Source organism: Asterias rubens, chromosome 4, assembly GCF_902459465.1.
Source record: "Asterias rubens chromosome 4, eAstRub1.3, whole genome shotgun sequence".
Lineage (NCBI taxonomy): Eukaryota > Metazoa > Echinodermata > Asteroidea > Forcipulatida > Asteriidae > Asterias > Asterias rubens.
This window is the reverse complement of record NC_047065.1, coordinates 20,663,779-20,688,835: the sequence shown is the minus strand read 5'-3', so window position 1 is coordinate 20,688,835 and position 25,057 is coordinate 20,663,779. Positions and strand designations below refer to the sequence as shown.

At 37.7% G+C, this 25,057-nt stretch overlaps 1 protein-coding gene across 1 annotated transcript; it reads left to right on the top strand.

The window, feature by feature from the left end:
* Window positions 1-279: 279 nt before the first annotated feature.
* LOC117289169 (guanine nucleotide-binding protein G(s) subunit alpha-like) lies at window positions 280-19,382 on the top strand. Its single transcript, XM_033770167.1, has 5 exons — window positions 280-935; window positions 1,475-1,547; window positions 7,860-7,914; window positions 13,042-13,161; window positions 19,284-19,382. The coding sequence occupies exons 1-5, from the start codon at window positions 797-799 to the stop codon at window positions 19,380-19,382; spliced, it is 486 nt and encodes a 161-aa protein (XP_033626058.1). The 5' UTR covers window positions 280-796.
* Window positions 19,383-25,057: the final 5,675 nt, after the last annotated feature.

The window sequence follows — 25,057 nt, the reverse complement described above, 5'->3', positions numbered from 1 at the left end:
GTAATTACCAAGAGTGTCCACTGCCTTTAAAGTAATTGCGAATGTAACTCCGAAGAACTAAAAGCTTGTATGGTAAAAAGATTATTAGACAATAAAATTATACATGCAGATTAATGTTGTTATTTTTCGGTGGCAACGAAGAGGGCGTCGTCTGCTAACCAGTCGTCTGCTATTAATTGGTCTGCGCCTGCGCACATATGATTAAACCTCATTTCCGCGCAGGACCATACTCTGTGAACGTAAGGTGCACAGTCTATGCGTAAACCGCGCCCAGTACATGCTATATACAGCATGCACGATATGCAAGGCACTGCCTGACGTGTTCGCGTTGTTGCCATCACGTTAGTAATAAAAAAAAAATCCCCATAGTGAATATGTTTACATGTATAAACCACTGCCGTACTATGGAGTGATATGTTACTGATGGTTGGCGAAACAAGACCTCAAAATCCCCTAATTTGGAACGGTTTTTCGTCAAGGAATTGCACTGGGACCGGTAGAGGAGCAACTTGGGACGTCGTGGCGACGAGCAAGGGGGGTTCTGGTGGTGCTGGATCCGGCATTTTCTCGGGTGGAAACGGTTTTGTTTTGTGTTGGTGTGGGGAGCGCCGATTCTTTTCACTGTTGTTGCAGTGAGACGACGAGAGCGAGCGAGACGGACAGCCCGTCCGTGTGTGTGTACACCGTGTTGGCTTGGCTCGAAAAAGCCATTGCGAGAGAATTTTTAATATACACACCCGGTGAATAACAAATACTATAATATAACACAAAAAGACACACAAGAGTTGATGTTGTGATGGGGTGTTTCGGAAATGGGATGTCTAGTGAAGAGATCGACGAGGAAAGAAGGAGGAAAGATGCAAATAAGAAGATTGAGAAGCAACTCCAAAAGGACAAACAAATCTACCGTGCAACACATCGGTTACTTCTGCTGGGTCAGTACTAACTACTATTGATGTGAACGTTGTTACAACATTGTACATAAACAAGACCTCTATTTATGATGAAAAGGAAGAAATTGTTGAAGCAAAACGATCGTCTTTTTACGTTTTCTCATTGAAAACTCTTTCTGTTTCCATGTTCATCCTCACTATTTCCATTTGGTTTGCATTGACAAGTAAAATTTTAAGCACAAAATATTCAATTCAATTAAAAAGGGATTGAATTTTGTTTTAATCATTTACCAACATTGTATTTTCTCATTGATTTTTTATGTTTCCATGTTCACTCTTCAAGTCTTACCAATATGGTTTGCATTTACAAGTGAAATTTTTCCCACAAAATATCGTAGGGAATTAATGAATTTCAAATTTGTTAAGTACCCTCGATGCATTTTAACAAAATGTATTGTAAGGCCCCCCCCCCCCCCACCCTACCCTCCATACCCCTGTTAAAATGGAACTTCAACTCTTCATTATACTAAGGTTCATGTGTATGTTAACTTATAAATAATATTAATTATTTTTTTATTTAGGTGCGGGTGAGTCAGGAAAAAGTACCATTGTCAAACAGATGAGGATTCTTCACGTTGATGGGTTTTCACCAGAGTAAGTTTTCAAATGTTTTATTCATTTGTTTTTATTAAAAAATAATTATATTTGTTGTTAATTTGTTGTAAAGGGAGGGTATACCTTTGGTAATTATTCCAAAAATTAATGACCATAAAAACTTACTTGGTAAAAGCACTGCAGCTGTTGGTGATGTATAACAATTGGGTCACTACTTGCCGTCAACTCGCCGTCAACTCACTTGTGCCGTCAACTCGGTGCAACTCCTCCAATATTCATTTAAAACCCACAAAAGAAGCATAGAACTGTAAATTAGTAGCTAAAAGATATTCCCTTTAGTTTTAGGTTACATTTCGGAATAAAAATTGAGGTTTTTTTCTTGTAAAAACTTGTAAAAAAATTATCTCAAAGCAACAAAACCATCGGCCGCCATCTTGCTTTTTCACAGAGCTTACACAACATGGCAACGGTTTTTCTGCATATGGATTAGTCTTGGCCCGAGATGTCAATGATTGGTATTATTTATTTATCAACTCAAAATCGTTTTTGAAAAAAAACCATTACCGAAATATGTAGTTTAGCCCAGACTTAACACTTCCATGCTCCATTTATAAATTTTTGATGAATATTTAATGAGTTGACTGCACGAAAATAAGTTGACAGCGAGTTGACGGCGAGTTGACGGAAAGTCGGCGAGTTGTAGCAAGTAGTAGGACCGTAACAATTTGACTTTCGAGAAACAAATCTCTTCTAAAGACTTTGGTTACATTTTTACAGAGAGAGATTGTAAAACATAATTTATGAAACGTTTCTATATGAAATGTTTCTCAGATTGTGTACTTGAATTATGGGTTATTATTGTGAACAGACTTGCTCAAAATTGTTGGTAACTAATCAAAAGCGCTACCAAATTTTAAAATGAAATGTTCACAAGTTATCTTTTATGTAGCCCTACAAATATGAGCCTATGAATATGTTTACCATCTATCTAGAATTTAAACAATCAACTGATAAAAATACAAAGGTATACTTCGTGTGACAAGGGTTATTTTTCTTTCATTATTATCTCGCAACTTCGATGACCGATTGAGCTCAAATTTTCACAGGTTTGTTACTTTATGCATATGTTGAGATACACCAACTGTGAAGGCTAGTCTTTGACAATTACCATTAGTGTCCACTGCCTCTAAGGGCAAAGTATGCATTTTGTATTTTGAAACCCACTGATTGTTTCGATCTTGTATAAAGATGTTTACAAAAAATGTGAAAATTTCAGTTTCAAAAGGTGGTAGTGTTTTTGAGATATCGTCAACAATCTGGTGCAGTTATGTCAACGAAAAATTCAGATTGTAAAAAATTATGTTCCAATACAATCTGTCAAACGCTTAACGCTGAAATATTTCTCAGATTGAAATCCTTCTCTCTCAAACCACATTTCTTAGCAGTGTGTTGAACATCATTAACAGCTGCAGTGCTTATTGCCAAGTGATTTTTATGGTCATCAATTTTTTTGAGTAATTAGGTATCCTCTCTTTAAAAACTATTTTCATTTTGTTATGATGGTAGCATTTTTAGGCAATTGAAACTCAAATTTTTAGGTAATTGTGTACAACCAAAAGTTGCAAACCAGTGCATATAAAGCTGTCGGTCGTTATAAATTTGAAAATACTTTGCTTAGCAAAAATTTTGTGCTGAACGGCTTTATAAAATTGTTCATTTAGGCCTATGTTTATTGTGAGAAGGGATGTCATGATAACTGGTTAGTTTATCGTTCAAATTTTGTACAAATAAAAGCAAGCTTTAATTTGTTTAAAGTTCAGGTCAGGCTTTGAATAACCCATGACAGCAACTGCCATGGTGCCCCTTGATTTAACTGTGGTGCCCTCTGCAAGGTTCCAATATAATTCTCCTAAAGACGAGCACAGTATACTGTTTGAAACCTCAAGACCAAACTGGCTCCTTTCAGAGCCACCACTCCTTCAAAAGAGTTTTTACCCATGGTTGTACCCGCAAGTTTACTACTCATATTTATATTTATAGTTACTCTTATTCTCCACACCATGCAAAGCTTCAAACACCATTTAAAATTGTCACGATGGATTTAAGTGCCCCTTTGCTATAGGAGACTTGCTGTGCCCCACCAAGAGTGAAGTTCAAGGCATCGGTTCACGTGTCCCTCCCCCCCCCCACCTTGGTTTATTTTTTAGAACTGTTCTGACAACAATAATTGATCTGGTCGTGGAACATTTATGCCCCTATCTGCAGTCAAAACATGGTAAATACATTAGTTATATCTTATAAAAAGCAAAGCTATAATAACAAACTTAACATGAAGCATCTTTAGAATGTACCCAATTTCTAAAAACCAAGGTTGTCAAGGTTGTCCCCAAACCAGTGATGCACCATAACGTCACTGTGTAATATTTCTTGATAAATTAATATCTAAAAGAAAACATGTTTTGTTCAGCATATAGGTTCTTAAAATTAGTGGGCTATTAATTACAAGTAAACAATTCATATTTCAAACTTGTTATCATAATATTGACGCACAAACTTTAAACAAAACATACACAATTTTTTCTTTTTTTTGGAACATGTCAATGTCGCGCGCATTAATTAATATTATTTTTAATAAAGAAGACGGCACATCTGTGTAAGCATTTTTCAGGGTGATTGGGAATCTTACCTAATTTTACAGTCAGTGAGTTACGTCATTTCAAATACTGTGCCACCTTTTTAGATGGTTGATTCCAAAGCAACAGTTTTTACAAAATATTGAAATAAAAATTACAAAATTTTATGCAGCATTGACATCTCTTCTTATAAAAGGCATTTCAAAACCAGGACAATTGTCAATTGCAAACTGGCGCCCTTGATCTGTATTTTTTAGTCAGGTCTGCTTTATAGGTGCGGTTTATTATTATTATTTTATTATGATGGTGCTGTGTTTGCTGGCCTGTATGCTTCATTGAGCAAGGGCACCAAGGCAATTAAAGGGCACATCCTTAAATTAGGAAATGCAAATTTTCAAAACATTTCAAGGGCACCAAGGCAATGAGGAGGGGGCATGGAGGCAATCACTCTAGTAGGTTCTATCATTCCTGTGTTTGTCTTCTACTCGCGCCGATGTTAAATACGTACATGTAGGCCTAGTTTATTGATTATCATATTTTTGGCATCAAAATTGACACAATTTCTACTTGAACATGACTAAATATTTTGCCAATTGTCTTATTTTCAACAACTGAGACAAACATGACAAGACACAGCAGACACAGGGATTCCAAATGTGGGAAGTTTAAAAAACCTGGGTGTCCAAACTGTTTACTTTGGCAGATAAAACAGGCATCAACATTTTAAATTTTACTAGGATCTGAGGATGAAGGGGATTGGTAGCACGATTCGACATTTGACATCCCCCCCCCCCCCCCCTCAATGGATCATACCTTGATCCAAATTGACCTTCGCACAACTGAAATAAATTATGAAGTTCATTATTAATGAAGAAGAAAAAGTGCTTAAAAGACATTTGCCAGTCAAATGTCAACGTTTGTTGTGCATTTATTCAGTGGGGAAAAAAGGGTTTCCAGGGTGCACTTTCACCCAATTTTGTGTAAATTTCCAATGAAACAGGAGGTCAGAATTTTAAAACAGGGCATTCGAGATGCACCAGACATCTCTCTGGCTCTCACACTGTGATTAACGTTAACATCGTGTACAAAGACACAAGTCTGAGCGCTGCCTTCATGTTGCCATGTACTGTACTCGTGTACTGATTAAACATATTGAGATGTGACCCGTTTAGTATTGTAATAATATGTAAAGTAGGTTGTAAAGTGAATCAACCTTCATGTGGTTGGCATTGCTCTCTTGGCCCAATGTTATAGAGCTGCTTTTGAAACCACAAAATGCAGCTAAGCACAACAAAATTGTGCTTACCAGATTAAGGTTGCCAGCCAATCTGCTATGTCACATGTACAATTTGTGACTGGTTTCCTACTCATTTCAGCTAAGCAGACCATTTTTAAGCAATAATTTCTGCTTGAGTAGCTCTATGAAATTGAGCCCTGGTTAGACAGGTCAGGCCTGGAATTTCATCGTTGCAAGGGCAAGGCTATTTTTTTATTTTGCAAATGGGCACTTCCATGTTGAAAATCTTAAGGTCAATGGGAAACTTTTGAAGGGGCACCAAGACCAGGGGCCATGGACTGTGTGTAATTCCATGCCTGCATGCCTTTGATGCAAAGAGCAATCGGGGACACATTATTTTGGGTGATTTCATCCAGAAACATGTTAAGGTTAGTGTAAAAAGCAACTGTGGGAGTTTAGGGCCCAATTTCATGGCTCTGCTTACTGCCCGATTCTGCGCTTAAAATGTACAATCACCATTCCCGTTTCCCCTGCAGAAATTCTGCGCTAGCTGTGCAAGCGAAGAATGCCTAGTTACATGGAGTATGCACGTTCATCTATAGCTAAAATTCTCTGACAATCTGTGAAGTATGTTCTCTGAAAGGATTGGTAGGCCTACTGGGTCAAATTTCATGAAGCTGTTTAAATATCTAAGCAATTTCTTTTTCTAAGCAAGTTATGAGTGGGGTATCAGTATCTGGAACTGTGTTTTTCTGGCTTGAAATATATTTTTGCTAAGCAGGATTTGTTTGTGCTTAGAAAGTGTTATGCTCTCTGGCTTTATGAATTTGGTCCATGTCAAGAAGCTCTCAGATTGAACTTTTTAAATTAGTATTTTTGACATACTTGATCTATTGTCAAGGTGTCTGTCACGTTGTTGAAATGGTATTGTGTGCTATATGTACCTGATTAGGTAACACGAACCCTTAAAATGTCCGCCTGTTTATTTGTTTTAACTGTTCACTTTAACACATTTAGACAATACATGTTATGTACACGTTGTCATGGCGATGACCTTGGCAGCCTGCTGTGACAGAGCCAGTGATTGTCTTAGTCATGTTAATTCAAGTGTTGTTTAGAGACTGCATCTAGACAGCATCCTGAGCGATGCCTTGAGAGGGAATAACTCATTCAAAGTCAAGCTAGTCCCTACCTAGAAATGTTTGGCTACGCTCATCTGGAATGAATAATGTACATCTTCGTCAAATTTGCAAGCGATTTAAAATTGTGGGTGTCATTTTGTCACAAAAATTGTGAAACACTGATTGTGATGGCGGATGTTTATAAAATGGTGAACTGCATTAGTGCTGCTGTTTCATTCTATCTTTATTTGTTCTTTTTTGGTTGGCATTTGGTTACGGTTGGCATGGTTGGTTTCTAAAATACTCCAATTTTATGTGAGGAAAGAGCAAAACATTTGTTTTACACTTAATGCAAGGTTTAAGGCTTCAACAAACAAAAGGCCATATTTTTTCACCATGACCAAAATGCAGCATAATGTAAAATGCAGTATAGAGTTAAATTCAGTACATACATTTTCTGTGTTTTGTTCTGTTTGACAAGTTATTAACATGTTGTTCTTTGTGACAAAGGTTTTAAAAACAAGGCCTGTGGTTAATTTGCAATTTTTTTCCTTTCCATCAAAATGTTTTCAGCTCGTTCAGAATGGAAAACCAGACGTGCTCATTAAGCAAATTTTGGGTAAAATATTTTGTAAAACTGCGTAGGCAAAGTGTACCCTGTTTTTTTTTTAACCGTTTGATTGTTTTTATGTTCTAAGTATTGACAATTAAATCAACCTTTGAAAGTTTAATTTCATTTTTGTATTTAAAAGGAAGGACACCATAGTATAATAAGTTCAAAATGATCGTTATAGATTTATGACCGGCATGACCTGCAAGCAGGTCGGAGGAATAGAACCTTGCTGAGAAAGCACCAATAACTAATTGTTCATCCCATAATTATTGCTTTCGCAATATATATTTCCCGCATAAACATGTACAACATGTCTCAAGCATTTGAAATTGACACTGGAATGTGCGACTTGGGCCGCTGATTATAACATGGGGCAAGTGAACTCATGACTCGACAAGCCCATGACTTTCTTCAAATCAACAAAAAATTATGTTCGAATGTGGTCTTTGAGTTTGATAACAATCATTCAATTCTGCTGAGTATTGGAGTGTGCTTAGCCATACAAAATAAAGAGATATTGTTTCATGAAAGTGGATATTCAAATATCAACTGTGAGCAGGTCTATTATTTTGAATAGGGCAAGGACGTTTTCTGCTCGGTATTTAAGGGCACCTGTTTTAACAAAGCAAATTTTAACAAAGCAAAGGTGATTGTTTACAGAATGTTGTCCAATGCATGGATGCTTCTCAAGGAGTTAGCAAGCATTTAATAATAATGTTTTCTTTACTTTGATTTGTTTTTATTCAGAGAAAGGAGGAAGAAAATAGAAGATATAAGAAGGAATATCAGAGATGCAATCTTGGTAAGTACATTTCATTTAATTTATTCTGGTTTATATGAAGCCAAGCTTCAATTTAAAAAGAAGAGTCAAATGATTAGGATTGTGAGCAGTATTGAGACACCTCTCACCCATAAAATAAATGTCCAACATGGTCTGCGCCTCCAACAGCCTCTTCTAATCAAACTCCTACTGCCTGGCTTCATATGCTGATTCCTGTTTTAAAAACCATGGGCAGAGGTGTGCGTTCGGTGAGGGGAGCTGTTATAATAATAATTTTGGGGGGGTTTAATCATCCTTACTCGCAGCTAAGAGCTGAAGGACGCAGCTACAACGTGTTTGAGAAGCAGGCATGCAAGGGCACCTTTGGCTACCAGCCACATCAGCCCATTATGACCACGGAGCACAGCCAAAGATCGAGGGAGGATTACCTCACATATGGCTCTGGCCGGGAATCGAACCGGGGTCACCTTGGTGAGAGGCGAGCTCTTTACGCACAAGCAAACCATGCCACCTTGAAATCAGAGTGCTCCAGGCAGGTGGTGCTCGTGAATCGTAGAAGGCAGCCAAAGGAGAAGGAAAACTCTAACATCAAACCTGGGCAAGTGGGGTTGGGCAGCTCACCTACATGTAGAAGGAAAAGTCTTTCAAACCATGGGCGGCATGGTTGGCAGCCCACCAACTCTGATTTCATATCTGGCCACGAGGGGTTCACCAGCCTACCTAGGAGTGAAGGATAATTCTGTTTTCATAAGAGCATTATCACATCACACTCTGCTGATTAGAAACACCAGCGCTGGAGTGCAGCGTGTCTTCAGCGCTCTGCCACATTACACCATTAGATACTTGTAGGTTGTGGTCTCACCACTAACCACATGAGCATCTTGTGCAAATTGACTGTAGACGATTTGGCCAGGGAAAAAGTGGCAAAACCCCATTATAAGAACAAAGGGCAACTCTTTTGTAATGATTGGTTCTGACCATAGGAATGTATCCTGTAGGATTCCAAATCAGCTATAGACGGAACCAAGTACATGTACCTTCAAGAGATCCCATTACGAATAGAGATTGGAAGCAGGTTGTTGCGGATGTCAAACTTTATGAAGACTGCTCAGTTTACTGTATACTGCAGGCTCTCTCATGTACGGAAGTTTCTTGCCCACGTTAACACCAGTCCAACTGTAACGTCATAGAAACAGCAGATCCTAAAATAGCACTCAAACTTTTTACCTTAGAAGAGTAAAAAAAGAAACGGCGCTTAAAGTGAGGAGGCGCCAAATGTTAGGACAGCTCTGAAATCGGGGGCAAAAGCACACCTTACTCGCCCCACCAGAGGAAACCATTTCAAAGTATGAATTGCCAAGATAGCCCTTGATGATGCAGATAGCCTACTAAGGTACATGAAAAACAAGTACTGTTGAAGACAGAGGAATTTAAAAATGCGCATATTGAGAACAGACATGCCGCAGCTTGGGATCCTCATAGGGAACTGACCAACAAGACTGCATCTAGACTCTTGGTAAATTTACGAATGTTTGCAATCCAAACCTGAAGAGTCTTGTCATTCTGAGTAAACAAAATTTCCTACCTATTAATACTCCACCAGTCACACAATTCTGTCGCAAAAAAATATCCAGAAAACTAAAAGACCTAGACTTGAAAATGTACAATATATACAAGCCATGATATGGCAAACAACCTGTCCATGAAAAAAACTCCTAGAAGTCTGGAAAAACCATTCTACTATTCGATGCCAAAACTAGTAGGGTCTACATGGTAAAAACCATTCTACTATCTGGTGTCAAAAACATGTATCCTAAGGAAGGAGCTCCAGTATGCCCTACAGACTACTGACTAGGGTTCCTAGTCTTTCTTGGAGAAACAACCCAAGGAAAGCTAACATCTATGGAGCATACATGTATACTGTCAGGCTCGACAAGTGTTGCTCAGAGGTGTGCTAGTTACTGGACACTGCTTCAGGGATAAGTTCCAGTTAATATTTGGATTTTGGATTTTGATGCTAGGGCTTTTATCAGAGCCAAACGAGAAGAGAGAAGACCGTGAAGAAATTTCAGGTTTAGATGTGGGAGGAAAACCCCAAAGAATTATTAGACTGAAAACCCAATCTACATAGTGCCCCCGATGGGATTCGAACTAGGGTCCCAGATGTGGAAGGTGAGGCAAGACACCACTACACCAAACTGACCGCTCTCTGACGTCTTACTCTTGATGCTACCACTCACATATCCTTAGAAATTTTTCCAGAGACACTGCAGGACTCAGTTTGGAAGACCTGACAGGAGCTATGGTGGATAAACGAGGGTATAGCTTAGGTCACGAGGTACTAAGGCATTTTCTCCTTGGTAAAGGGCACCTTTTGAGGAAATTGTAAAATTCTACTGTCAGAGCATATCAAGGGCACCAATGCAATGACCATGGGGCACGGAGGTAATCGCATCCATTGCCTCCTTGAAGTATCGGTCCTGTGAGGGATTTTACATTCATCCGATCTCGTCCCGGGAAACGTCACGTCACTCCTCCGAATATAGATCTGACGTGGTTGCATTGCATCACCCACTCATATAGCAACTGACATTTCATTAAGGGTTCCTATGGCAACACGTTTAAGCAAACTGTGTTGTGTTTTCAGTGTTTACAATGTACATGTAGAGCATCGTGCCCCTTGCTGGTGTGAAGTAAAATGGAATAACCTTTAATGTTTTATACAGGTTTGGTAGAGTATACGGTGTTTTTTTTTTTAATCAAACATTACATGAAATAACAAGTCTGTCAAAAATTTGGGCTTAAAGGCAGTGGACACTATTGGTAATTACTCAAAATATTTTTTAGCATAAAAACTTACTTGGTAACGAGTAATGGGGAGAGGTTGGTAGTATAAAACATTGTGAGAAACGGCTCTCTCTGAAGTGGAGTAGTTTTCGAGAAAGAAGTATTTTTCCACGAATTTGATTTCGAGACCTCTGGTTTAGAATTTGAGGTCTCTAAATCAAGCATCTGAAAGCATGCACAACTTTGCGTGACTAAGGGTGTTATTTCTTTCATTATTATCTCGCAACTTCAACGACCAATTGAGCTCAAATTTTCACAGGTTTGTTATTTTATGCATATGTTGAGATACACCAAGTGAGAAGACTGGTCTTTGACAATTACCAATAGTGTCCAGCGTCTTTAATCCTTTTTAGGAGTCGAGAGAATAACAGAAAACCATGTGCGCCGTATTTAGAATGTATTGTGTAAAGACATTGTCCTTGTTGTACCAACCAAAATTAGCTGATTGTGTTTTTGAGGTGTTCAGCTACAGCTGTCTCCAAATTGAATTGGTCTTTATTTCAGAGGGAAATGATTCACACAAAAAAAGGTTCTAGCATGAACTTCATAATCAGTAAGCTTTCAGACTAAGATCAAAGCAATTATGTTTTGTATCCATACTAATCCCGTCTGATATATTTAAAGTGTGGCATGCGTTGTTTAATAATTGGCATTTTAAGTGTACAATGTAGTTGCAGGCCTGGAATTTTGCAACGGGCACTTCCATTGGGAACTTTTTGAAGGGGCACCAAGGCCAAGACCAGGGGGCAACGCAGGCATGACCTCCATGGCCCGTGTGTTATTATCGGCCTGTAAATTATCATCATGATACACCGTATGTATGTATGCAGTGTTAAGGTTCTGAATGCTAAATTCTTTTGCTACTTAACAAAGGGGGGGGGGGGTCAGACTAATTGCTCCCAAGCCTGGATTTTACATTGAATTGAATTGGAGAAGGAAACAAAATGTATGTAATAGTCATGTTCCCTGCATCCAACAGCAGTAATGGATATTAATATTCATTGAGAAAAATGGACCAGACTTTTTGCCCTTCCAGCCTTGAGTTTGGTTAAATTGGTTTGAAGGGGAGAAAATCAAAATGGCTGCAGGGTGATGAAGGTCTATCATATGAGGGAAATTAAAATTCTACTGGAATGTTTTAGAAGGAAGTGACACTATTGGTAATTACTCAAAATAATTATTAGCATAAACCTTAATTGGTAACGAGCAATGGAGAGCTTTTGATAGTATAAAACGTTGTGAGAAATGTCTCCATCTGAAGTAACGTAGTTTTCAGGAAAGAAGTAACTTTCCACCAATTAGATTTCAATACCTCAGAATTAGATTTTGAGGTCCCCAAATCAAGCATCTGAAAGCACAAAACTTTGTGTGACAAGGGTGTTTTTTCTTCCATTATTATCTCGCAACTTTGACGACCAGTTGAGCTCAAATTTTCACAGGTTTGTTATTTTATGCATGTTGAGATACACCGAGTGAGAAGACTGGTCTTTGACAATTACCAATAGTGTCCAGCCGTCGATTTCACAAAACTCTTCCTAGCTTAGGATTAATCTTATGACTTAGGACGAGTCCCAACCCTGCACTGTAGCATGCAGTCCTTAAGATTAATCCTAAGTTAGGAAGAGTTACTCGTCCTAACTCGAGATAAGACGAGTCCTAACTCTTTGTGAGTTCGACAGCAGTGTCTTTAAGGGGCACCAAGGGCGAAAGAAGTATCAAGCCTCGTTACATAATGATTTGGTTCAATACGCTAGCTACACGTATGGCATGGAAATTTAAAATTCCACTGGAACATTTTAAGGGGCCGGGCACCGAGGCAATGACCAAGCCCATGTAGGCGATATTAATTGGTTAGTAATGTAGGGATGTGGTGGTTCAATACTGTAAATGTGGCTAGGAAATTTCAATTTCCACTGGATCATTTTAAGGGGCACCAAGGCAATGATGACCAATGGCATGAAGGCGATGGGCATGAAGTACTCAAGCCTTGTTGGGATGTTTAAGATCAACTGCCTCTAGCTGCCGGGCAACCTCGGTTGTCTAGTTGGTAAGACACTGCTCTAGAATTGCAAGGGTCGTGGGTTCGAATCCCACCCGAGTAACATGCCTGTGATATTTTGTTCACAAGACTCGGGGAAAGTACTGAGTATACAGTGCTAACACACATCGGTGTATGGGTAAAAACCAAAATTAATATGCTTTATCCCCCATGCAAATTTAACATCTATTATTGGATCAATAAAGTAACCAAATTTTTCTGTATTTTAATTTTTTTAATTCTATATTTCTCCCTCTTTTCAGACAATAACAGGGGCAATGAGCACCTTAACACCGCCCATTCAACTAGCAGAACCACAGAACCAATTCAGACTGGATTATATTCAAGATGTCTCCAGCTCGCCGGATTTTGATTATCCTGAGGTAGATATGTCAACCTTTTGTTTCATGCCTTAATGATTTTGGAGGGAAAGGTCAAGAATTGTGCATTTATTTTTCAGGGTTCTCCAAGTTATAAGCATATTTGACTGATTCGTGTGCATTGCATGCCGATACGTGCAAGTCATAGGACCAATACGCAATCTCAAATCAATACATTTTCAACAGCAATCATCATTACATTGGAGGGCTATTTGCTTTGTTTCTTAAAGGGGCAAGGGCACCGAGGCATTTTTTTTCTTGGTAAAGAGAAAATTTTAATTTCTACTGGCACTTTTCAAGGGCACCAAGGCAATGACCAAAGGGCATGGAGGCAATCGCCATCCTTGCCTCTGTGAAGAATCAGGCCTCTCAGTCGCCCCCATGCACAAAATTGCGCTTCTGGCCAATATGCGTGAATTCAAGCCGGTACGTGTAAATTAGGACAATGCGCAAATCAGTATATTTTCAATAGGAGTCATCAATATACTCTTCCTGCATTATGCAACTTTTCTTCGGATCAGCCGAGTCCCTTTTTTATAATATTTTCATTTTTGCCATTCAAACTTGGAAAAAACCCACTACCAATCCATTGGAATTTCCTCCATTTTGGTGAAGTTACAGTTGCACGCCTGTTCCTGGTTGCACTGAAATTTTCCAAAGGCAAGAAGAAGACACTGTTATTATGGTTGTGTGAACAAGAATGGTATTCATGTACAGTGTCCCGCATTTTCTTCTTGTGAAATTCTCCTGGTGCATTGAGCATGCTTTAAATTAATGGGGTCTTTATGCACAACAGATCAAGTAAGAACCCACATCCATTGCATTTTTGATGTTGAATTCTTGATATTAGATGCATGTTGAGTAATAGACTTCATAATCTTGTATAGATCGGATTCCATCATTCTTTTGTTAGAGGTTTACTGATGAAATCAAACATACATTACATGATAAGACATCTCCCATCGTCTTCTTGTACGGTCAAGACGTTCTATTAGAGAGCCTGATACTGTGTGTAGAGCCCTAAAGGCCCGTTATATGAGTTACATGCATAGAGAGTCCTCCGTGATGTGTTGAATGACCGAGCGCCAAGGAGTACCGAGGGTTAACCGGACCAGGGGCCAATAAGCCATTTGTCATGTGTCCCATGTTAGTTTTTGCTTAGCAAGATTTCCTGAAACAACAACCTTATAAGTGTACATTGTAGCCTTGAGGTTATTCAAGACCTTCATGTTAACAAAGAAATCATTTGTGCATTCATGTTTAAAGGCATTGGACACGATTGGTACATGTGCTCAAAATAGCTGTTAGCATAAAACCTTACTTGGTAACGAGTAATTGGGAGAGGTTGATGGTATAAAACACTTGAGGTTGATAGCATAAAAAATTGCGTGAAACGGCTCCCTCTGAAGTAATGTAGTTTTTGAGAAAGAAGTTGTTTTCCACGATATGATTTCAAGACCTCAGAATTAGATTTTGAGGTCTCGAAATCAAGCATCTGAAAGCACACAACTTTGTGTGACAAGGGTGTTTTTTCTGTCATAGTAATATCTCGCAACTTTGTTATTTTATGCATAAGTTGAGATACACCAAGTGAGAAGACTAGTCTTTGACAATTACCAATACTATAGTGTCCACTGTCTTTAAATACTGGAGAAAGTTTTGGGGATGGTGGTTAACATATATTGCAGAGCCCCCCCCCCCCCACCTCTTTGTGTCTGGTTGCTGGGCTGGCTATTGTGATTCAGTGAAGTGGCTAATCTCACAGGCTATAGCATCCTAGGCTTCGCCATTGCACTTTGGCATTGTTATTCCTTGTAGTTTGACCATTAGTACCCCATGCAACCTTTTTGTACTATTTGTCCATTGCTATAAATAGCTCCTGGTTATTTATAGCAACAAGCAAGCTCTGCGCACACAAGTAGATAAAACAGGTTCATGTAGGATGCTTCTTCGTCCATGCTTGGGACATGTCATAAACTGGTGCTCTGATGCATGCAGTGCATATTAAATCTTAGGTAGAACTGCCACGTGTGCAAACATGAATATGTTTCATGTACTGAGTGAAGTTTCTTGAGGACTCATTAAAGATGAGATAAAATCAACATTTTGGTCATTTTTTGTTTTACCCTTACACCAATATGTGTAGCATTACAGTGTAAAGGTAAAACAATTAAATTAGTATTCTTTATCCCCAGATGCAAATTTAACTTCAGTTAAAATCAGTTGTACGCCAAATTAAACAATTTATTTACAAATTTATGTAGAACCCACTGTACTACACTGAACATTGGGTAATAATAAACTATGCTTGAAATACATGACTGGACCCCAAAACACTGTAGATATTAAAACAGCACCAAACAAGAAGAGGAAATACTCACACAGCATTAAAAAATTATTACAAAATATTAACCATAGAAAATGGACACGCCAATAATTCAAACAACTCACCAACAAAAAAAGTGTTTTTTATTTAACTTTCATTTTGGCTACATGTTGTTAATAAACCCCTTATCAACATTTGTATTGCTTCCTACAATGTATATAATGACAAACTTTTTCTACGAAATGGGTTTTGCGAATGCGGTTTTCTTCAAAAAGCTAGTAAGAAGGAACTGCTTTGCATTCATTAGAGTGTAATGTTTGCACTCGGCATTTTCATGAAGGCCTCTATACACTGAAAGCTGTAATTGCTTGTTGCCATTTGTTTCTTATTCTCTTTCCTAGCTTGTAAATATTTCTTGAAAAGAAAATCATGGTTTTGTTCGAGAATATCAGCATCAGTTTCAAAAACGGTTTCACTTTCATATTTTACTTGACTCTCTATGGGATGCATCTCAATATAGACACAAATCAAACTCAATGATTATAAAATATTGGCGTTTTTTTCTCTCTCAGCAAGTACATGTAGACTTTGCACTGTATCATTTTTAATATTTGTTTGACAACATATAATCTAGGATCCTTCCTTCAAATATGTGTGTGACATTTGATCAAACGTTGAAATTTGCAAACATCAAACTTTGAGCATCAACAGTTTTTTGTCTAACAGCTAGATGTTAAATTTGAATCTGGTGTAACACCGATGTGTGTTGGCACTTTTTTTGTAGTCAAAGTGGACATTTTTTCATATTTTTTGTAAATGTAGTTTTCTCCTTCTTAGTTTTGCTTCCAAGCAGTGTGACATTTCTCAACACACATACATTTGTAGGCTTATTTCCCTCATGTGTGTTACGAGGGGTTCCCTTTACTTCAAGGAAAAATTACTTGCCCTCACAATACAAAAGTATGCGCATATTGTTGCAAATGTTTGACTGCATGAGGACGCTTTCAACTTATCACAAACCTACAGTTTTATCTTACTTTATCGCGTGTATGTTTTTTTCTTGCATCAATGGACCAATAAATAATATATGTTATAACAGAATTAACTAATGGGGAAAAAACAGTTCATTTAATTTTTTGCATGACATTAATTCAACTGACATACGGCCTCATGTGGTAAAAATTACCGGCAGATTACGACTTTCATGTTTATGGTGATTGCCCGAAGCGACAATTATTTACTCCACTCCTTGCTTCTGGCGACAGAATATTCCTCATTGAACAGTCTTGTTCTGAGGGGAAACAAACAAATAAGTTAGTTTTGCCATGTTTTGCAAAAGGGCAAGGATGTTCAACAAAAGTACCTACGGTAATTCTGACCCCCGAAATGAATATTCAATTAATTTTGTATTAACTGAGGTAATGCCTTATGTAAAGCCCATCTAAAGCATATTAATTTTTGGTTTTTACCCATACACTGATGTGTGTTAGCACTGAATACTCAGTACTTTCCCGAGTCCTGTGAAAAATATCACAGGCTTATAACTCGGGTGGGATTTGAACCCGCGACCTTTTCAATTCTAGAGCAGTGTCTTATATACTAGACTACCGAGATTGTCCGATTGTTGTAGAAAGTCTTCCTGATTGCAAGATGCAAATATTGGCGCTGACTTTTTCACAAAATTTGATAGTAGCACTCCAGTAATCTTTAGATTTCTCTATAAAAGATTTTGGTACTTTTTGAAACACAAAACCAAATGTCCACAGATTTACATCAATCTTACACCATTTGAAGATAATGATAGTAGAAAGCGTACCTTAAAATATTAGTTGCTGAGGTGCTGTAGTTTTTGAGAAATGAGTAAAACAATGTCATGCCAATACGTTTTTACCTGCTGAAATAATTTTTTGTATTATGATCACTGAGACAAAAATTATTTTCATGACATTGTTTTACTAATTTCCCAAAAACTACAGCACCTCAGCAAGTAATATTTTCAGGGAAGCTTTCTATCATCATTATCTTCAAACTGTGTAAGTTTAATGTAAATCCTGTGGACATTGTGTTTTTTTTCCTACGGAACGTACATCCCCCAAAAAACATTCATCCCAATAAAAAAAAATATAAAACAATTAGTAAGAATTCATTCATCACAATACTTTCGCATGTAAATGGCAGATGTAGCGTAAGGCTTCTTAAATTGTAATGATAGGCTGGCCCCCAAGACCCAAAGACACCCTCATGACCAAACACTATTCCATGGGTCTAGGTTTGTTGCGCATGTACCCGATAGAAAACAAGACTATTTAAATAAATTTACTGCCACAGCCCTTTTAAAGGCACTGGACACTATTGGTAATTACTAACAATAATTGTAAGCATAAAAACTTACTTGGTAACAAGCTATGGGGAGCTGTTGGAATATACAAATATTGGCTGCTTCGAGTGCTATGGTTAAAACTATGACTCCCGAGGTGATCCCCGGAGCGTTCTATTTTCCCGAGGCGAAGCGGAGGGAAAATAGAACGCTCTGGGGATCACCGAGGGAGTCATAGTTTTAACCATTGTACGAGTAAAAGCAGTCAATATTTGTTTTATAACACCCCAAACATTTCTAAATACTGTACTATTATTATTAAGTTACAGACCTGAATGTTTCAATCCACGGACGACGCGAATACATAATTTATCATCCTCGTACACGCAACGGACGTCTGGGTACTGCACGCCGTGTGATAGTCTTCGGACTAGCGCACAGCAAATAGATGCACTATTACACGGCAAACCGATGCACTATCGCAGGGCTGTCGTCTAGTAAAACTAAGACATATCATCTGACGTGCTCTAAACTAATGAAAAGGCAGAATAATGAGAAGGGGTGTTATAATATTAAACAATGTGAGAAACGGTTCCCTCTGAAGTAATGTAGTTTCTTAGAAAGAGGTTATTTCTCACTCAAATATTAATAGACTTCAGGCCTGAATCCGTTTATTATGCATCTGAAAGCAACATATTTGTGCAACAAGGATGTTTTTCTCTTTCATTATTATCTCGCAACTTCAATGACCAATTGAGTTCAAGTTGTCAAGCTTTGTTATGTTATGCTTATGTTGAGATACACCAAGTGAGAATACTGGTCTTTGACAATAACCAAAGGTGTCCATTGCTTTAAAAAGCCCAAGGATCTATCATCCCATTAAAGCGCATTTATTCCCTATGTGTAGATGGCTTCTTTTCCACACTTTCATTATTTTTACACATGAGGTTTGCCGGGTCTATTCTTAGAGTTCTGAGACTTTCTAATCTGTGTTTTGATATTCCACGTATGTAAAACAAGTCTATTTTGGGGTGTTTTTGTTTATGGTTGCGTTGCCCAGGTGAGCTATTTTTAGTGCAAGGCCAAGTGGCAGGCATTATCAATGTTTTATCAATATTTTTCTTTCATTAATCTACGGTCTTTTACCATACTGCATCGAAGCCTGCTGCTACGATCATCTGGACCAATGTATACGTGTACAGTTGAGGGTGTGTTCACTCTCACCTTGGTGTGGGCGTTCTATTGTCCATTATTATTTCTTCCCCATTTTTGGTTAAACAAATATTAATACAACAACTAATAATAAACTAGACAACAATTAATATTAGGCCCCTATATCTAAAACAATTGAAAACAAAATATCGTTCAACAACATATTTGAAATGTTAAGAAAAAAACATTTTTCACAAGATCGTTCCTTCATCATGCAAAGTTTCAAATTGTACTTAAATTTTGTTTTGCTTTTCCTTTTTTTCTGTGCAGGAATTTTGGGAGCATACGAAAAGATTATGGCAAGATGGAGGTGTACAGGCGTGTTACGACCGATCACACGAATATCAACTTATAGATAGTGCACAATAGTAAGTCAATTTGGATTTTTTATTCCTCTAACAATTTCTTGTCAACTTTCTTCTAATACCTATTTTGGGTTTAACTCGTTTTGGTAGAATTTGCTTCTTTTGATTTGTTTGTCTGGTGTTGTTGTTGTGTTGCTGTTGTTGTTGTTGTTGTGTTTGTCTTAATCCTTACCCTGGCTCCCAAAAGGTTTCAACAACACCAATGAATCTATTGGTATCCAATCATTAGTTGTACATAATGTACTAGACTGTAGGACTCTAAAGAAATGACTGTAGGCCATGACCCACATCAGTTTGCTGTAAGGCTTTTTAAAGGGAAGGTACACGTTTGGTAATTAATCAAAACAAATATTAACTTAAAGAGTGACTTGGTAATGAGCATTTGAGAGCTGATGATAGTATAAAACATTGTGAGAAACGGCTCCCTCTGAAGTAGCTTATAGATTTTGAGAAAGAGGTAATTTGTTACTAAAATAATAAAAGGCTTCTAGCCAGAAGTCTTTTATTCCTATCTGAACGCACACAAATTCGTCCAACAAAGGGTGTTAATTTATGCTTATGTTGGGATACACCAAGTGAGACGACTGGTATTTGACAATTACCAAATGTGTACCTTCCCTTAAACCGTGCGAGTGGAATCAAGAAAACATTAAGTTCCTTCTGTTGGATTCTGATTTATTCAAGACGGTCTGTGTGACTTTGGCTATGTCTGAATTGGCGGCTACAGCTAGGGCTACAGCTAGATTCCGCGTCATCATGCGTTAAGGTATAGGATGTCCTTAGCAACACACTTAGCAACAGCTGTAGCTGTAGCTGTAAACGCAAATTTGGATAAGGCTGTCGTCTGTGATGATTTCTTACCTTGTTGTGTTGCAACAGGCTTTGTGCTGTCAGTTGGTGTTTTAACAAAAAGGAATGAGTGAATGAATGACCTTATGGATAGAAGGTTGTAATTTCCTGTCACATGACATCATGGCTGTAGGGTGCCCTCGTGCATAGCTCAAAAGCTGGTTGCTCATTGGACGAATCCATTTGTTAAGCTAAGATGGCAGTGTAGTGATGCCAAGATGCTTAAGGTCTGAAGGAAAACCAAAGGGTCAAGTTTCCCATTGATGGTATTTTTTATTTGGCTATTGATATAAGAAAAACAAGGAACATGTGTTACAAGCAGTCAAAGTTAGATAGAACTGTTCTTGTGATGCAAGAAATTCGCTGAAACGCCCTTGCTTGTCCTCTCTCAATTTGGTTTTGGGCCAGAGCAGTGTGTCTCAAAAAACACGATCCTACACTTCTTAAATGGCTGCCGAATAAAAAGTATGATTCTAGGTGAAAAGGTTAACCGTATGGATAGCTTATGGATTCAACTTTCATATGACACAAAAAAGTCTAAAAATATTTCATGGGTGAGCACTGCTCACTGAAGCCGACATCTTGGAGTGAATTTTGTAAGCTTCAATCACAAATTGGAAGGCTAATTACTGCGCAAACTACTTTGCATACCCTACTACAAAAATGAGCAGTGCTCACAACCAATCATGAATCTTTTCAGACTTTTTGGTGTCATATGAAAGTTGAGTCCATAAGCTATCCATTATGAACCTTTCCCCCAGAATCAAATATATTTTTATTTGGCAGCCATTTCAAAAGTGTATAGTTATTTTTGAGACACCCTGTATATTGATTGAGTTCACCGTTTCAAGAGAGTCTTCGACTTCACAACCAGAACAAACATGAGATGAAATGTTTACATTGGTTGCTCTTGATGAGGGCAAAGGTCAGGTTTGAGGTCAGAGTACAGTTCTCCCACCTACCCAGTATTATTGAAAACATTAGTGTTTCACAACACTGAGACTTATCAGTTGCTGTTCTATTAATAGCACCATAAACAGCACACTTTCCAAAACAATTTGGACACGTATCTTTCAGACAGATACACAGTGGAATATGTTTAGATAATATTTGAAGCAGCTATTTGACTGTTTATAAAACCAATTGTTTAGAATTTGTACATAGGGTTTTCACCAGGTACAAAGTCTCCCTGATTGAAAGTCTTCGCAAATTTTCTCAGCTCAGTAATTTTCACAGTAACCTCGGGACAGCAGAGGAAGGAAAAGTGAAACGTGCACAAACTGTTTCTAAATATAGCATTGTTAACCGAAAGAAAAAGTGTCAAAACCACGACTGGCTTGGAGTGCAACTTGGCCTACTGACAACTCAAATCAGCATTGCCCACCACACAACTCTGTCTTGTGGTCACAAGCATGGTTTGAATGGTACCTAGCAATATTGTGACAATTCCTGCTGAGTTAAGTAAATCAAAACATCTGAATCCTCTTTCTTCCCGCATTTTTTTTAGGTTTTTATTTTGTGGTCATGTTTTCTGTAAGAGAGGAGCACAAACAAATTTGATGCACACAGCACTGCAACTTTGTGTGGGTTTTGTTTTTGAGAGTCCTTCACAAATATTTAACTTTCTACATACAAAGTGCATTGATGGCAGATTTTGAAACGTGAATTGATACGTGCAGCTTTTGGATTTTTTAAGTTTGATAAACATTTGTTTGTATAATTCAGTTCCAGATCGGATGTTTGTACGTTTTCCCAAAACACCCTGTTTTCAGAATAGTTTAATATTTATGTAAATTTTTCTTGTTTAAAAAATACCTTACTTTTCTTTTGTCTCCTCAATGATCCTATTTATAAAGCTTAAAACTTGAATTTGAAAATATATTCTGCTTTAATTATGAAAGATTTTGATAAGAGGAATATTTATGCTATTTACATATTAGTCACAGACAGGGTTTATGTTTCTTGTGCTCAACAAAACATGAAATAACAAACGGGGGGAAAAATTATGCATGATCAATTCTGTGACTGAGTCAGGAAAAAACAGTGGGAAAAAACATCACATCTTAATCAGCTCCAGCGTATCTTTTAAAAGGTTTTTAGATACAGTTTTCTCGAACACAACTTAATTTCAGGGAAATATTTCACAGAAAAATGGTCTGGTAAAAACTCCATAAGCAGTTATCTTTCGGAATAAGCTTTTAAAAATCATACTGATCTTGTATTACATGTAACAGTCGTATACTCAATTACTGTAATTAATTCTTGTTTTCTCTAAAAAGGGAACAAATAAATAAATATCCACTGCAATCGATCTGTCATGGATTAGTTTTATTTGATATATGTTTTTACAAAAATTGCAGAAATCCAAAAAGTATCTGCCGCTCCTGAAAATGTACTATCCCTTTAAAGTATCTTGCAAGTAACCAATTCACAGCTACATTATTTTGCATTAAGCGTACATCAAAAAGCTGTTGTAGCGTAACAAGATATGCCTGCACATAACAGGATTTGAGACAGAGTAGTAACTAGGAATGACTGGGGCATACACAAAAGCCTGCCCGGTGCCCAATGAATAGATTTTCATCAGGGAGGGGTGGGGGGGGGGGTTAAGAGATGGTGCAATTTAACATGCTGTACATGTACTGTGAAGTCAGATAGATCATGTGAGTTCATATACAGGGCTCTCCCCCAGGTCTTTGTCAAATCTGTTGGGCATTTTGGCCGAAGCACGCTGAATTGAAGCAAGGTGAACGTGGTAGACTGCTGGCACGTTAACGCAGAGGTGGAAGGTTAAAATCCCACTCTAGTTAATTTGTCTTTGTTTAGAACCCCGAACAATTTTTTCCTTGTGGTTTATTCGGAGAAGTTTACGTTCATCTTCCTCTCCAAAATGCAGGATTTGTTGTACGTCAGATGAAATTGTTCTCTTTTGAGTACCAATACTATGGTTACGTATTCCGATGATCTTGTATTACACAATGTCTCAAAGCTCAATTTTTGTACCATTCTCTCTTCAAAGGAACATTACAGAATTGGTTTTGCTAGCCAAAAAGTTGCTGGCATAAGCATTTTATGTAATCCACTATATATACATGAACTGACAAACCTGTAAAGTAGAAGTTTGAGATCGATCGGCCATCTCGGTCACGAGAGAATAGTGAAAAACCAATTTAAAATTTTGCATTGCATTCAACGCCAAAACAAAAATGAATAAAACGCTTACTGAGCGATAAACACCAATTACGCGAAATTAGATTATTTATTTCTCATAAAATATGACATTTCAGACAGAAATATTTCAAGGGATGTTTTCAACTATCGTCACCATTAGACTGTGTATGTTTTATGTAAATCTGTGATCATCACGATTTTGGTTTCCTACCAATTCTGTAACATTCCTTTCAGGATGACAGTAAGTAAAGTAAAAAAAAAAAAAAAAAAAGGAACAGGGGAAAGAATTTCCTTTCCAAAACGCTGAATGATAAGATAACAATTTACAGAAATGTATGTATCCGTAATTTAATATTACTAGTGAAAGTTAATTTGCGATGCAGGCGTAACATGTATGCATAGACACTAAGAGTGAACCACAATACGTGTTAGTTATTGTCCTGTTGTAATTCTATCCAACACAATACAAGAACCTTCCATTATATGAGAAATTCTGCGCACTTGTTTCAGTAAATTGTGCCATGTGTAACCCCTGTACGTCGGCGGTGTCTGGGCTGAAATGAAAATGGAAAGACGATTTCTAAAAGAAATTGTGCGTTACAGAATTTACACTCATAAAAAATAAAAAATGCACACTCAAGCCTTGTGATTAGTGTTCAATATGCATTCATAGCGGGGCTATAAATAGAATCTGATTATATTTGCAGACTGCTGCCAATGTAATTGTGTTTTTCCGATAGGGCCGTTCCTACACGCACAAGTTATCCTTGCAGATGCATAGATGCTTGGCTTTCCATATCCCCTGTGTGACCATGATCAGCATAAATGCAATATCAAGGGGAGTGTACAAAATGTAGCCACGGAGTAGGACTAGAGAGAGTGGAGTCAGCCATACAGTTTATCCTAATTACAATGTGTAGAACGAACAAACCCTACACTGTCCAGTTCACAGTCTCCTGGGCCAGCGGGTTATATTTAGACCTGGCCGGGCTATAAATAGCATGAGTGCTTCTATTTATAGCAGGCAGCCAGGGAAATGATTAGGGTGTGGCATGCTGAGTGGAGAGCTGATCTCGCTGTGTGTGTGCCCGGGGAGAGAAAAAATTCATACTAATATACCATGCATTACATGGTGTGCTATGTCATGTACTGTAATGTGCATACTGTGTGAGTCAGCACTGTGGAATGGTACTGGAATTATTTTAATAAGCCAAGTGAAGCTACAGGCTCAAACAACTGCCCTGGTGTACCTTTTTTCCCACTGGTTTTTGCTTTCATTCATGTTTTCATTCTTTCATTTTGTTTTATCTCACAAGCATTTGCACATATTAATGCAGTTTTGTACAATAGCTTTATTTTATTTATTTCAATTCAATAATATCATTGTTTCTTTTATTTTGCGTGGTTTATTTTCATTTGTATTTTGGTTGGTTTAGTTTACATGTAAGAGTATTGGCTACAGGAATCTTTCATAGTGGTTCATTCTTTATAATGTTTCGCTCTATTAAAGACACTCCATTAGTATTGTTGTGGATGTTCCAGACATTGAATTGTCAGAACAATAGTTATATTCATTTGTAATACTGTACATTTCTCAATTGTCACTCTTGTTTGGCTGACAAATGTTTTTCTTTTTTCTTTAGCGCATCTTTCCAATCA

Coding starts and splice junctions, on each gene's coding strand:
- LOC117289169 (XM_033770167.1), top strand. CDS start 797: ATGGGGTGTTTCGGAAATGGGATGTCTAGTGAAGAGATCGACGAGGAA. Junction 936..1,474: donor ACATCGGTTACTTCTGCTGG/GTCAGTACTAAC, acceptor TTTTTTATTTAG/GTGCGGGTGAGTCAGGAAAA. Junction 1,548..7,859: donor GTTGATGGGTTTTCACCAGA/GTAAGTTTTCAA, acceptor GTTTTTATTCAG/AGAAAGGAGGAAGAAAATAG.